Here is a 16,235-nt window from a genome sequence, read left to right on the forward strand (position 1 = left end):
CAGAGGCCAGCAGGTGGATGAGGGAAGGGGAAGCAGGAGGAGAGCCCCGAGGCGGCCACCAGTCCGAGTGTCAGGTGAACTGAACTTCAGGTAAGAAGTTATGACCTGCAGTCTATCTGGGTCAGATATAAACCAGGTTTAGGTGGAGTTTATTTTCGTTGTGCTGACTTTTTACAGTCAGTTACAATACCTCATACTGTGTGAGCTAGCATGACAAGTTTATACAGATGTTCGGTTGCTATGATGTTACTGATAGTGAACTTTATTTTATTCATAAGGTTAGTTAGTAGAGTTGCCAACAGCTCCTTAAAAATGGAATGGTCCCTCATTCATAGAAAATATTACGCGTTTGGTATTGAGCTGAGAAGAGACGCAGTTTGTCCCGGACTTCAGCTAGGATGGAAAAAGACACAAAACTGGAGTTATTCTGTCTTTACGCTGCACAGCTGCCTCTTCTCCTCTCATTCTCTCCCCCTCCCTCTCCTGTTGCTACTTCAATCATGAAACTGATCAATGATCAGCTGATCGTCTCTCTTGTTTGTTTATCACCCACTTTGAGCCAGAAAGAGGAAACAGCTGATGTCGCGCTAAACAGCAGCAGCACGTTTAAGCTTGATCAGCTGTTGTTAGAATTTATTTAGTTAGAATGTTTGCTGGAGCCACAGCTGTAAAGCTGCTGGTCATGATGTCGGTTTGGATATGTGGTGAGAGGGAAACATGAAGATGAAACCAGGAGATGTCCTTACTGAACCATCAGAGCTGAACAGGTGATGGAGAAACAGGTTTACCTTTTAGGTGACATGAATGAGTTGAAGTTATGAACTGTTTCTGAGAGATAAATAACACCAGGATCCTTTTTTTATGTAGCTGACAGCTGGTAACTGTGCAGGGGCGGGTCTAGCAAAGTGTTGCCAGGGGGCCAGGTAGGGCATTAACAGGGAGAGGTGGGCATAAAGAAATACTTTTCTTTTTTATTCTCATTTAAAATATCTAGCTTTTATTAAATAATTATCTGAATCTTGCGAAGAAAGTTTTTATCTGACGTAAAATGTATAGAAATCATACATATACCAAAAAGACTGTACATCACTGTCACAACAGCATTTGTTTTCATTCAAAGGCTTTATGGCTTTAATACCTGGTGGGCCAATCTGTAGTGAAAATGCCCAATTTTTTGTCCCAGTCCAGCCCTGCAGGTTAATACTGGCAGTGTCACCATGCCAGCTGACTGCATTTCATCATCAGCCAGTGTTGTTCTCAATATTACCAAAGTAAGGCAGCATATAAAGTATTTACTTGCTTTCAGGTTTTATTCAAATGTTAGTCTTTTCAGTTGTTTCTCCACTTTTTTCCTGTTTCAAAATCAAACACCAGTTTGTGAGAAGATTATCTTCTTCTTTTTTTTTTAACAGGCATTGGTTTTGCATTGGAATTGGCTAATTTGCCAATTGTATGTTAAAAATGTTCGTATTTTAATATTCAAAAATGTTTTTGCCCAAAACACATGTGCACTACATGTCAGTAAAAATACTATGCAAATATTGATGTCCTTGAATGCTGAATAAACACTGACTGATTGTATCTCTTGTACTTAATCAACACAGTATCTAAACACTTTGCACCGTAGTGGTTAAAATCTCATTCTAATAAGGTTACGGTTATTAGGTTTACAGGGTTATTGAATTATGGTTAACGGTTGGTAGAATTGTTTTTAACATTATCTGCCAATTACATCTGCCACCCTTCTCCAAATCTGTGCCCCTACCTGGCCCCCCCAACAAAAATTTTCTAGACACGCCACTGCCGTAGCTTGCCTCCACCAGTGTGTGAATGTGAGAGTGAATGAATAGTGGCATTGTAAAGCGCTTTGGGTGCCTTGAAAAGCGCTATATCAATCCAATCCATTATTATTATTATTATAAATACTTTAAAACTAAATATGTTCCCTAAAACGGTGACAGAGCTACAGACCCATGACAGCCTTACACAGGTAGCCAGCAGCTGTGACCAGCACTACCTGTGCAGTTAATAAAAGGACAGGTAATGTTTGTCGCGCTGTTGCACACACAGCACGCTCGTTTGTTTCAGTTCGTCAGTTGCAACAAGACAACTTACCAACGTGTACGTAATAAGCTAATACTCCTGGGTGCTACACACTACAGTGTACGCTGTACACCTACTTACTGGGTTTGTCGCATCAGTCTGTGTCTCTGAGTTAACTTGTGTTTCTCCTGCAGCTCCAGACCGCAAAAAATGCGCGTGCTCTTTGTGAGCTCGTTCCCGGCTCGTAACCAGCGCGTTCTGCCGTCAAGAGTGATCATTGGTTAAATGTGATCATGTGACTGATGCAAGCCAGATCCTTTTATTTAGCAAAACTGTGATTAATAGTTAAATATTATTGTTGATGGGCACAGACAGGACTCCGCACGCACGCACATAAAAAAAAATAAAAAATAAAAATGTTAAGGTTGCCTCAACAAAAGGGCACTTTGGGCACCCATCAGGAAAGGGGCGGGTGCTCAAGCCCCTCTAGCCCCCCCCTCTGCACGTGCCTGCCAGTACGCCTCATCTGTACTGGATTACATCTCCGAAACCACAGACAGTGTCACCACCCAGAAACGGATCACCATGTACCCCAACCAGAAGCCTTGGATGAACCGGGATGTTCGTCTCCTCCTGAAGGCCCGCAACACCGCCTTTAGGTCAGGAGATGCACACGCCTACAGCACAGCCAGGGCTAATCTAAAGAAGGGCATCAAAAAAGCCAAACACCATTACAAAAAGAAGGTAGAAGAACACTTCTCCAACTCCAACCCCCGACACATGTGGCAAGGACTCCAGACCATCACAGACTACAGGACCACCAAACCCTCCCCCGCATCCTCTGATGTCTCCTTCCTCAACGTGCTCAACAACTTTTATGCTCGTTTTGAGCGAGGGAACCCCACAACCACAACCAAAGCAGACATGACGCCAGACCACCAACCTCTGACTCTCTCCCCCACCGATGTAGGAGCGGTGCTGAGCAGGATCAATGTCCACAAGGCTGCAGGTCCTGATGGCATCCCCGGGCGTGTTCTCAGAACATGTTCTGGGGAGCTTGCAGGAGTGCTCACAGACATATTCAATCTGTCCTTGGCCCATGCTGTGGTACCGGCCTGCTTCAAATCCACCTCCATCGTCCCCATACCCAAAAACTCCAACCCATCTTGCCTCAATGACTACCGCCCAGTAGCACTCACCCCCATCATCACTAAGTGCTTAGAGCAGCTGGTCCTAGCACACTTCAAATCCTGTCTCCCCCCCCACCCTGGACAACGATGAGGCCGCCTACAGGGAGGAGGTGGATCGTCTGGCTGTGGTGCGACACAAACAACCTGCTGCTTAACACCGAGAAGACCAAGGAGCTCATCGTGGACTACAGGAGGAATGCTGACCCACATCCACCCATCCACATTAAGGGGATGGCTGTGGAGCGTGTGAGCAGCTTCAAGTTCCTGGGAGTCCACATCTCCGAGGATCTCACCTGGACGACCAACTGCTCCAAGCTGGTCAAGAAGGCTCACCAGCGCCTCTTCTTCTTGAGGACTCTGAGGAAGAACCACCTGTCCTCAGACATCCTGGTGAACTTCTATTGCTGCACCATCGAGAGCATCCTGACCAACTGTATAACAGTCTGGTACGGGAACTGCTCTGCCTCGGACCGGAAGGCGTTGCAGAGGGTCGTGAAAACTGCCCAGCGCATCGCCGGAGCACCACTTCCTGCCATAAAAGACATCTACAGGAAGCGGTGTCTGAAAAGGGCTGGGAAAATCATCAAAGACCCCAGTCACCCATCACATGGACTCTTCACCCTCCTGCCCTCTGGGAGGCGCTACAGGAGACCACCAGGTACCGGAACAGCTTCTTCCCCACAGCTGTCAGACTCCTGAACTCTGCCTCCTGACATCTGACCCACGTTAAACTCACGGACTGGACATACACAACCCCACAATGGACAACTGTACCCTCAAACACACAATAATAACATGGACTGAACCACCACTCACAACCACTAGCACTTTATATAGCCTCTGTAGAAACTATCTACACCCTCACTTATCTTAACTGCACTACTGTATAGCTCTGTGTAAATAATCATTCTGTACATTCGATAATCTTTAATCCTACAACTGTTTACAACTTGCATAGTTCCCATTTCTGTATAGCTGTATATCTCAGATTCTGTAAAGTTATTTATTTCATATTCTGTATAGTTTTTCATATTTATATCCTGTTCATAGCCTGTACATAGCTTGTACTCACTACAGCCTGTACATACTTATAGTTATAGAATATTCACAACATACTTCATACCGTGTACATTATAACATACCATAATAGACCCATTTCTGTAATATACTCACATATCTATACTATTGCTAATATATATTGTAATATATCTATATCACTAAAGCACTTCTGGATGGATGCAAACTGCATTTCGTTGCCCTGTATCTGTGCATGTGCAATGACAATAAAGTTGAATTCTATTCTATTCTATGTTATTACCTGCTCAAATAAGATTCAGATTTATTAACAGATGTAAAGGCTGTGGTCCAAAACAATCTAGTCAAGGTCAAACCTAACAGAGAACCATTTGCTGTTATGAAATGAAAAACCAGGCCACTGCCACAGAGCCCTAACCGTCAAGAGAGACAGCGCTACTGAAGAGAATGTTTACTGTGAGAATCATTTAAACAAATGCATAAATATTGGCACACGTCCGTGGTATCAATTTGCAGCTCTTATTAGAGCTTCAAACAAACCCACTAAAAGGTATAAAACAGGGCGATTACCCGCCTCTTTTACTTTTATCCCATTCTGAGTGTGTGTTTGAGACACCAAACAGGGGAGAGGAAAGAAAGCAGGGAGCAGATGTGATTTATTTGTGAATAGCTTGAACAACATCAAAAAGAGGTAAGAGCACTGTTGGTGGATGCTGCTCGGGGGAGGGTTCCCGCCTCTGCACGTCTGACAGATGAGCACGGGAACGCCGCTCCTCTTCGCTTTCTTCCCGCGCCACCGTTGTGATCAAAAAAAGTGCTGGTTTCTATACTGCAGTCCATCAAGTACAATTCGAGCAAACACGCCAACTCAGGAGAGAGCGTGCGGTGTATGTTTAACTGTCAAATTAAATGATTAACATGTGATGCTCCTGGAGAAGCAGATGGCATGTTGCATGCCCAGAACATCTTTAAACATTCTGGAAATTCTTTATTTTGTGTTGTCACGGGAAACAACTTGGTTGGATTATTTTACCACAAACAAGGTGCCAGTGCTGCTGACCTCAAACAAAGGAAAAGCAAACAAACCAGGAAGAGGAATCATCGATCAATGACTGCTGAGACGCTTTTTCACCCGTGTTGGGTATTTTACAGAGCTGCTAAACACATTTTATATCAGGTTGCGTCTGACTGACCAATCAGCTGAGTTCTGTAAAATGTCTAACTATCATTTTGTTGCATGTAAAAGAAGAGTTTGGCAAGGTCAGGCACATTTTTATCCAGGATCCATGCTAGTGTTACACAGTCTACGACAAGTTACAGGTGACAATGACAAAACGTTTCCCTTTTCACATCAGCGACTGGAGGACTCGGGGCGGCAGACAGATGAGGTCACAGGAAACGAATTCCAGCTCCAAACTGGACACCGTCACATATCCTACAGAGGAGACGAGAAACACAAGTCGGGAAATCCGGAGGCAGGCTCTCACGCTTAACGAGACATTTCCCAGAAACCCTGCTACCATGAAGCTCGACGCTATATTTTTAGTCTGTTATTGACGTAAAATCAGTTATGTCAGGTATCGATATCGAGCCAAAAACGTGCAGAGTTAAGGACGAGCTGGAAGGTTATCTGTAGTTTACATACAGCCGTGTTTCTTCTGTACAATACTCTGAATCTAATGTTTCTGTGCAGCACTGTGCTCTCATAAAAACATTGATTACTGCCTCAGGACCACCACTACCACACTGCTGTTGTAGACTCCTTACTGGCACTGAAAGCAGGCTGGGCTGTTTTTGCACTCACTGCACATCTACGTTACCACATTAGGTAGAAAGTAGTCCCAGTTTGTGCCATTCACTGAGGTAGTTTCAGCATTTTTCTTTTTTTTCATCTGATACAATAACGCCATCATCACCTGACTTTGGACAGTCCTCCTACACTTTTAAAATTCAATAACTGCTAACCAGTTAGCCATGCCCTTCCCATGTTGCATCTATAAAAACCCCGAACCCTGTAAAATGCAGTAGTCATATTGCACCGGACCCCCACCTGTCCCCACTCTGAACTCCCATGGGCACACAGTAGTTGAGTTCCAGTCTGGCGATGTTTCCAAGCCGCAGTACGATGCCCGCTCCGTACGACCAGCGAATACACTCAGCTAGCTTCTGAAGGTGTGCTCGTGGACCGTCACCTGCACAACATAACATGGAACAATGATGCAGCACAACTTGCACACTACAGATTCATGGCATCATTTCTGTTAAACAGTAACAGCTGATTGAGAAAAAACTTTCCTCAAAAAAATGTAAATAAAATTGTCACGAAGCCCAGATGGAAACGAACTTATTATATCTTACTGTGAAAGAGCCACAAACAGGCAAACGAATCAAAGACAGAGGCAAAAAGAAAAAGCTGAATCTCACAGACGACAGTGTTCACCCACCATAGCTGAGGTTGCAGAGATTTCCTGCGTTGAGAAAGAAATGTGTTCTAAAAAGGTCTCCAAAGCCTCCCTTGCCTGGTCTGAATGGTAGAGGAGTGTAGAGGTGCAGACCACCTGCCCAGTATGCTTCTCCACCCAGGTAGTCACCTAGAACACACAGAGGAACCACAGTGAACTGTCTATTTTTGTTCTTCTGTGCTGCTAAGCTCTAATGTGTATGTGTTAGTCCCCGTAGGGATTCGCCCAGTGAAGCAGTGGGCAGCCACCAATGCAGCGCCCGGGGAGCAGTGTGTAGGTGCTCAGGGGTACCTCAGGGTAGCTGTTCAGTAGAGTCGAACCCCCGACCTTCCGATCATGGGGCAACCACTCTACCTACTGAGCTATCTGCTCTGTATTTGTACTGCTTGTTAATATGCTGCATGGGAGTCCATCCACATTCAGACAGCACAGAGTTACAAACCTGTACCTTTTGGTAAACGGACTGATTCCTATGTATCCGTCTGGTTCAGGCTGTCACATCATTTGGAAACAATGTAACACAGACGTACCGCATTACAATTTAACTAACGTAAGCCTCGTGACAGAAAAACAGCTCACAGTTTGCAGACCGCTCTTTCTCAGGTGTTCAAACATTTGTGACAGAACACTTGGTGATGTCTGTTATCGATGTCACAATGGACTTTACCTTCACTCTGTGGCCCGATGCTGTACATCCCAAATCCTCGTACACTAGTTGGGCCTCCAAGGTAAAACCTGGACAAAATACAAAATGACTTCACCATCAGGCGACAGTTTGATGACAAAATGACAAAAACTGGGTAAAGAAAGCCGTAGGAAAGCAGTTCTACTGGTAAGTACAAAAGTCTAAAAGACAAATTATAAAAATAATTGTCCTCCTTCATACCAAACTCACAATAAATCAGCTTTATTATATTTCATTTGGAGTAACTGACTGCTCAGAAAGCTCAGTTTACTTGCTGATCTACTGTAGCAGTGCTGGTGAGTCAAAGTCAGACATCAGCTCTTGGAGAAATCAGGCATACCTGTCAGCTATGCAGGACGGCTGTCCTCCAATGGGATACAGCATCCCACCCCACAGAGAGGCAGACAAAACCTGAGGGGACATAAAACGTTTCTTATACACATCACATTTAGTTTAACAGCCAACTCTTTTGTCCCCTGCTGGTTGGCTGACATACACACAGCCTGAGTAATCAAGTATAAAATGACCAAGTGAAACCCTCCATAACACAGATATTATTACAGAATCATACTGAACGGCTCATGTGTGACTTATTTCACTCTTACAGAATCCCAGAAGAGCCGTCTGTTGAGCTGCAGCTCAAAATCCTCCTTCAAGAAGCTGGCGTCTCCTCCAGTGTATCCAGCCAGCTCCTACACATACAAACACACTCGGTTACAATCCTGCAACACACCTACTGATCATTATGATTTTGATGTTGGTAACAATATCATTCAATGGAAGAGTAGTAAAAAAAATCTCACAGCTAAAACTTTACTTTTTTCTTCAAGAACAGAGTTCAGGCTCATGTGTATAAAGATCCTTTGGGGGAAGATTGGAGTGAAAAAGGACCACGGTGTTATATTTAGGAAGACTTGAATCTAGTGATTTATCAGCGAAGGCTCATTTTCTCATAAAACTTGTACTCAGGTCTAAGGCACACCCACTGTGGCAACGCCTTTAGACCTGGAAGAAACGCCCATTTTTCCCTATACGGCCTGTCTGTCCATCGTACCTGACGTATCTCTCAGAGGTCAGGTGAGGCAAATGTGGGGATTGCTACTTTTTCAAACCTAATGTCAAGAGCCAAAAGTGTGGCAGACAGACGTTTACGAGTGTACTTATGTGCGCACACTTACCTGGTTGATGCGAAGTAAGGCACCTCTGCTGGGAAAGATGGCAGAGTTCCTTGAATCAACTGACACAGTGTGCTGCAAACAAAACCAACAGGAGACCTGCTGAACTGGTGCAATCATCAATAATCAATAACTCTCACGACATGATAATAAAGCACATGTTGAAAGGAACCGTAATAATTCAGTGGCATACAGAGAGAGCAGACTTCAGTGAGTGTCCACTCTCCTCTCGCACAGCAAAGGAAGCGCTGCGCGCCAGGCAGCCCAGCTCCCTCCATACACCCTCCCACTTCAGCGTGTGGTTGGTCACGCCAAGAGGAAACTGCAGAGAGACACAAATGTTACTCCTTCCCTCTCCCAGTAACTGTCATCATTTTTAATATCGTTTCCACTGACATTCAGTTCTGCAGATACGCCTCTGTCAGTCTCTTTCAAGGAGCTCCATGGAAACTGGCCCGTCACTTTGTACATGTTGAGGGTGAGGCTGAAACAGACAACGGCACATATTTCAACATATAGATGCCTATTGGTAGATGAATGCGTAAGAAACAAGTTAAATGACAAATCAGAAGAACGACTGCTGTCAGAAAATGCCACAAAGCTTTGTGAGTTCCTCATTAAACTAACTCCAGGTGATTTTCCTTTGGCTGTGGCTGAAACCTGTTTGGGGGAAATGGTGGAAAAAACAAAGAACTCCAGTAAGGAAAAACTCTGGTACTGCAAGGTCTACATGATTAGCTGTTCCACTATGATAAGTAACGCTGAAGGCTCATTGTGTCTATAACCTCGCAGAGACTGACAAGTACAAAAAATGACCATGAATTACTTTTCATACATCAACTTTTAGGACAGGGTGGAAACTCCAGGCCTCGAGGGCCGGTGTCCTGCAGGATTTAGATCTCACCCTGGGTCAACACACCTGAATCACATGACTAGTTCATCACCAGGCCTCTGGAGAAGACATGTTGATGAGGTCATTTAGCCATTTGAATCAGCTGTGTTGGATCAAGGACACATCTAAGACCTGCAGGACACCGGCCCTCGAGGCCTGGAGTTCCCCAGCCAGTCCTAGGACAATTTCTTCATATTACAGAGAGCCTTTGTGTAGCATATGGTAGTTCGATGGAGGGGTGGGTACAGACTATAAGTACAAACTTTTATGTATATTTATAGATCACCACATCTTAAAGAAGCCACTGTACAGTACGAATGGATTTTAATGGGGGAACCAGACAGGACAGACAGTTTTGCATCAGCATGATTCTCTAACCTCAGCCTTCAAACTGCACAAAAGGTGCAAAACAATTACAACATATCCAGGTTTGAAATGCTCAAAGCATTTGTGTAATGAGGTTTCGAACCAGTCCGACTCCCACTGCCACAGTGACACCTACTGGCCACCTTCTGCTAGTATCACATTTTGAAAATGCTATTCTGTAAAACAATAACACACATGTTGCACAATTCCAAACAATGCACTGACTGTACCGGACTATCAATAATTATGATCAACACATGTTAAACACAGCAAGCTGTGACTATGAGGAACAGTGTGTGACAGCAAATACCGCAGACAGGACAAAATATTAGGCACCTATGAAACTGAAGGTTTTGGTAAAAATTTTCCCGGTGCCTTTCTTGGGATTGAAGTGAATCCAATTGAGCTGAATGCATCTACAGACTCCAGAACAACTGCCCAGATACCAGTGAAGGACTTAGCCAAGTCAGGAATTTAGGAGGCGGTGAACCCTGAGGCAACAAGTACAGTGACAGCTTGGTAGGCAAGCCAGGAACTAATCTTGTGTCTATTTTTCTGTCCGGGAAAGAAAAGAAGACAAACTATGGAATGACAGGAAGTTGTCACATGCGGGGAAAGAAACCAGTATAATTCCTTCAACAAGTAGTCACCAGCAGGGAGACTGTGTGGAACTGATGTGTCTATAAAATAAAGGGAGGCAGCTGGTTTTTCCATCTATGGCTGAAAAGAGGATTAAAGAGGAAAGAGAAACAAAAGCTCTGCCTGGTCATTGAGTGAAGTCCAGTTAAACACCTGTGGTAGATGCATCAATCCCTTCCAAATGGGCAAGCTGCACAAACTTAAAGGGCCTGACAGTACCATCAGTGAAGACAGACTGTGAGGCTGTAGACCATCAATAACTCCACTTCTGCAGAAGAGACACCACCAAGCCAGACTGAAGCTTGCTAAAGATAAGCTGGAAAAAGACTAGGCGCAATGGAAGCACAGCCTTTGGTCAGATGAAATAAAACTAGAGCTCTTTGGCCACAGAGATTCTGCTTATGTTGGGAGAAAGAATGCAGAGGCATGCAGCCAGATGGATACCATCCTCACGGTGAAACACGGCGGTGGGAGTATTATGCTGCAAATGGAAGAACGCAGTCTTACATATTTGTTTAATATGTGCGTTGAAGGACATGTCCTGGTCAAAAATGACTCCAAGGTTCCTCACAGCGTTACTGGAGGCCAAGGTAATGCCATCCAGAGTAAGAATCTGCTTAGATACCATATTTCTAGGCTTTTCAGGGCCGAGTACAATAACCTCAGTTTGATCTGAATTAAGAAGCAGAAAGTTAGCGGCCATCCAGGTCTTTATGTCTTTAAGACATTCCTGCAGTTTAACTCATTGGTGTGTGTTATCTGGCTTCATGGACAGATAGAGTTGGGTGTCATCTGCATAGCAGTGTAAATGTATGCTATGTCTTCTAATGATACTGCCTAAGGGAAGCATGTATAATGTAAACAGAATTGGTCCTAGCACTGAACCCTGTGGAACTCCATAATTAATCATATTGTGTAATCTGCATGAACAAATTGGAGTCCATTACATAGATATGATTCAAACCACTGCAGTTCCCCTCTAAACATCAGGAGGACTAATAATCTTAACCCTGACAGTTTCTGATGCTTGTGAAATAATTCTTTCTCTGTGTGTAAAGTCAAAGCATCCAAAATAAAAGCATGTTTGGAAAAGCTGTGCTAAAAATTCCTGCTCTGTTTAACAGCGGAGTGAAGTGTATATGAACGCAGCTGATTGTAGTTATGGAAGAACATGAGAAAAATCACATAATGTCTCCATTTGTCAAAAAACTGAAAACCTTCTGAACAAGGCTGAACAGAGGATCCGTCTTGGGGAAAAAAAACAAAAAAAAAGAGCCCAACTGAAAAAAACAGTGAAAGAACAAGAACACAAAAGGCGGGATTTTGTGCACATACTTGCGTTCAAAATGTCCGGGTTGGGGCTTAAAGAAAGACAGGCCATAGGACGTCTCCTTGGTCCCATAGGAGAACTGGAAGGTAAGTTTCTCAGCTCGCCCCAACATGTTGGGCAGCTTCAAACCCAGAACCTGAGAGACGTTACAGAGGGTCACAAACACACTTCTGTCAAACAGGCAGCTCTGAGGTATGATAAGTGTCTTTATTAATACAAACTGGGCAAGTTATTCATCACTGTTAACACATGCAGCTTAAATAACATGCCAGCTGTTGCGTCTCTCACCATGCTTCCTTCATTGTTGCCAACCATGGTATTGTAGCTCCCTGTCAGCCTCTTGACCTCTGTCACCTCAAAAGTTACATCCAGGCCATTGGGCAGAGCGTCTGTACCTGAGGTCCAATCAGAACAAAGAATGCTTCTGTCAGCTGAGTGTTTACCACACTATGCAGTCACTTTTACAGACCATCCCTGCTTCACATGAGAACAGCAGGTGAAATCAAAGCTCTGTTCTGGGCTGCAGGTGTAAATCAGTTACCTTCAGATGTGTCGATCAGAACCTCGACGTCTTTGAAGATTCCCAGGCGGAGCAGCCTCTGCCTAGCGACATGAGCTCTTTTCATCACCTGAAAAAAGACCTCTGCAGTTATTTACGGATCTCAGATAGACTCACTGAGACGACCGTGACGGCTTAATGAAAAGCAGAATTATGAGACATACATCAATGAGATTTTTGGCATGGAAAACATCAGAGATCTCATAGCCAAGCAGATCCTCTTTGGTTCTCCCCAGACCCTGGATGTTCACATGCTGGACAACCACCTGTGATCAAGGATAAAAGTCACATCGTCACCAAACACTTACTTTCTTTTAAAAACTGCTACTTTTAATCATGTGTCTGATGGTCATATCCTATTGCATGACCTCGTGGTTGAGTCAACACACTGCATTATGAACTATGGCAATCTTACTGTATCCTACATTCAGTTTACACTTCATACACTTGTATGAAGTGGAGTTTGGTTAGGATCACAACAGTTACTATTATTCTTTGCACTATTGTGGTGCACAACACTTAGTTACAGCTATGCTCAGCACCGTACTATCAAGCATATATACATTTAGGACTGGAAACAGGGAAATCATCTCCAGACATTTCACACAAATAAAACTGTTGTAGCTTCTTAACAATCAATGCAAAGATTTTGTTCAGCTCCTTGAATTAAGGTCTGCACTTCGTTTGCATCTTGACAGTTTCATTTCATATTTTTGGTGGTTCCTCACAGAGCCCTAACCTACAAACAGGCAGCTCGCGAGCCGTTCTGCCTGTCCACGTGCATGCTGCGCTTGTAGCAATGACCCTACAAAGCAAATGAGCTGGCTACATCCAACTGTGACTGTACGGACAACCTGAGGCCTGAGTTTTTGGCTGATCGCGGTCACTTTCTTAAAAGTTTAACTTTTTAGTTGATACTTGGCCATGTTTAATATGAACATCCAAAGCTGCAGAACATACATGACATAAAACAATAAACCATAGAAACATACAACTAGCATGTTTTGCTTTGACAACTACTCACATCTTTGTTTTCAAGGATCTCCTGTTTGGAGTCTTGCCCTTGGTCTGGAGTCTCCATGAAATCTTCAGGGTGGACATCCAAGTCCCGGCCATGCATTGGGAGTGGATCCAGACTCTGCACCGAGGACAAATAAAGTGCATTAATGCAAGGAAGCACAGGATACCTGAAACAAATTTGACTTTTGCAACATATTTAATTGAAAAAGTGTCCATAAAAAAGTTACATTTGCTATTTTTCCATGTCTGATGCTGTATTTTGTATTTTGAAATGGTTTACGTCACAGTACAAGAAGGAAATAAAAAGTCTCAAATTGGAAAAAACCCTTCGTATGACACCTTTAAAAACCAGCTGGAAAACAAAGGCCAAGAGGGTCAGTGGGTGGAGCTTCAGGAAGGAGTGTCTGATGCCGGTGAAAGTCGCTGGACGTGGAGTACTAGCAAAGACAGGAGTCCTGACACGCAGTAAATACGTGCGGGACATGACAAATGAATGACAATACTGGTCTGGGCAAGTACTGGAAAATAATGTTCACACAGGTGTGAATTTTTAGTGTTTTCCTTTAAATACTCGAAGGCGCAAATGTCCCTAAAATATAATCACTATAACCAGGAGTTTTATCTAAAACGTGGTGACAAACCAGCGGAGAAAAACCTGCGTTTCGCCTCGTTACGTGAGCTAAAGGCAAAGTGTAACCGTTTAATCAACAAGAGCAATCAACCAGTTTGACGCGTCGCTTTTTATTGTTGTTGGTCATTTTCTAACTGCGTGTGACAGTACGTGAAGTACACATGCTGGTGACTCTGTAGCCTGCAGCATTCACTGGGCAGGGAGGTCATGATATAAAATGCACCTAAAGGTTAGGATGAAATAAGCTTTACCTTAGCATGGACGGTCCCCATTTTAACTACCGGCGCCCCAAAACTCTTCAGTCCACGTCAGCTGCGCTTTAATACGGAGAAACTGGTAAGTGACAGCAGCTACTTTCTCCAGTACCAAACCCCCTTCAAGGAAGACGCCATGACAGTTGCTGGAGTTCAGTGCTGCGTTCGTGTACACCTTGTAATGTACAGAGCTTCAATCAAGGATAACACATTCGGTAAATGTTGACAGTCGGTAAAAGTTGCTGTGGTCATCGCTGATAATTGAAACTGAATGAAATAACGTAACTTGAACGTTTCAGGTTGTTACGGGGTCGCTGTAATGTCAGTACGAGTTATCAGCTATTGTTTGTACTGTAACGCGAAAATAAAGGCACACTGTTATCCCCACAAAAGACTCCGTTCAGTATTCATTATTTTAGGACATTTTGACAGGTTACATGCGGTAATGTAACAAAAACAATCTCGAGGAGAAGAAAAAGATATGATTACATGATTGTAACTATCAAAGCGAACATATTTCTGGTTCTTAAAGGCGTCATTGTGGCTTCTTCATGTGATTGGATGGAATGCAGCGCTGCTCTGCTCCGACCTGCCTCCTGGAGGTCTGTGCAAGACAGTCAAGCGGACCGATAAAAGACTTTTACGTCATTGGACTTGTCTGCCACGTCAACGAGTCACGTGACGACTACGCACGCAGACGCGACTGCGGCTGTATCTCAATTCAGGGGCTGTGTCCCAATTAGGAGACTGCACGCTTGAAGTACGCGCACTACGCGTACTACGTACGGTGCGTACGAGAAGTGCGGAAGTGAGAGGCTTGTGAAATGGGACGGTCTTGCCTTCGTCGCGCTGTTCAGGTTGCCTAGCAACCATGATACTAACCGCGAGAAATGTCTCATACGGCTTTGTGTGACAGAAATGAAGGAGAAAAAAATGTTTTGTTGGTCATTCATTCTTGTCATGACATCACTGTGATTAGTTGAGTATCTGAGGCTGAGACCACAGGACTGTAAACATGATTGTTGGGCTTCCTTTCTGTGCTGAACACTCATTTAAGATTAGTTAGTAAATAACAATTAGCTAATGTTGTTCTTGAGACTAAAATCATCTCCCTGTGGTGAAAATATGGACAATATTATATGTATTGTCAGATAGATTGATTAGTGAGCTTGAACTCTGGGTCAGAGACTCAAGTTGCAGTTATTTATATTTCCTGTCACCTTAAATCTTCACTCAAAGACAAGTACCTTTGACAGCAGTGGCGGTCTTAGCCTGTTTGGCGCCCTGGACGAACACTCCCTCTGGCGCCCCACTCCCACACACACACATACATAAAAATTAACGATTGTACATTAACATAAAACTGTTGTCTGTCGGAACCATACTGAATTTCACCACAGAAACACACACACGCGAAGAGAGAGAGTATGCATAGTATGCAAACGACTACCAAACAGCCATCATAATTCGTCGTACATTGAGAACAGGACAAATCAACAACTGACAATGACTAATTAATATTAAAATCTGTAATATAATGTATTGTTTGGAGTTTAGTCTGTTACTGTTACTATTTTTACCAGTTCTTGGAGCAACTGTAACCCACATAATTTCCTTAGGGATTAATAAAGTATTCTGATTGTTTCAGGATACATAACCTGCCATTATCCAATCACACATCTGCTTGCCTGTATCTTTCGTTTCTCCTCCTCTTTTCTTTTTTTCTAAACTGAGCACCTGATGGCTTTGAACTTTTCTATTCCACCTTGGTTTTAATTTTGCACAGTATGAACACCCATCCCCCAACTCAAGGATCACCACAACATAACCTAATAGACCTACACCTTAGTTCACAGATTCACTTTGTCTAGGGTTTATTTCTAGGATTTCACACAACCCAGGATTCAAATCATGAACACATAATGGGCTTGGATTTACAGCATTATGAATGAAA

At 43.6% G+C, this 16,235-nt stretch overlaps 1 protein-coding gene across 1 annotated transcript; it reads right to left on the minus strand.

Moving 5' to 3' along the window:
- Positions 1–4,907: 4,907 nt before the first annotated feature.
- Positions 4,908–14,438, minus strand: samm50l (sorting and assembly machinery component 50 homolog, like). The gene is made up of 15 exons (XM_085385991.1): positions 14,279–14,438; positions 13,401–13,514; positions 12,541–12,642; positions 12,359–12,446; positions 12,106–12,212; positions 11,823–11,953; positions 8,987–9,074; positions 8,784–8,912; positions 8,594–8,665; positions 8,021–8,107; positions 7,756–7,826; positions 7,398–7,465; positions 6,713–6,859; positions 6,319–6,460; positions 4,908–5,703 (listed from the first exon to the last, which is right to left on the minus strand). The coding sequence occupies exons 1-15, from the start codon at positions 14,297–14,299 to the stop codon at positions 5,658–5,660; spliced, it is 1,413 nt and encodes a 470-aa protein (XP_085242117.1). The 5' UTR covers positions 14,300–14,438; the 3' UTR covers positions 4,908–5,657.
- Positions 14,439–16,235: the final 1,797 nt, after the last annotated feature.

This window comes from Rhamphochromis longiceps, linkage group LG17 (genome assembly GCF_057381845.1).
Source record: "Rhamphochromis longiceps isolate RC_006_pf linkage group LG17, R_longiceps_female_GT1.1, whole genome shotgun sequence".
NCBI lineage: Eukaryota > Metazoa > Chordata > Actinopteri > Cichliformes > Cichlidae > Rhamphochromis > Rhamphochromis longiceps.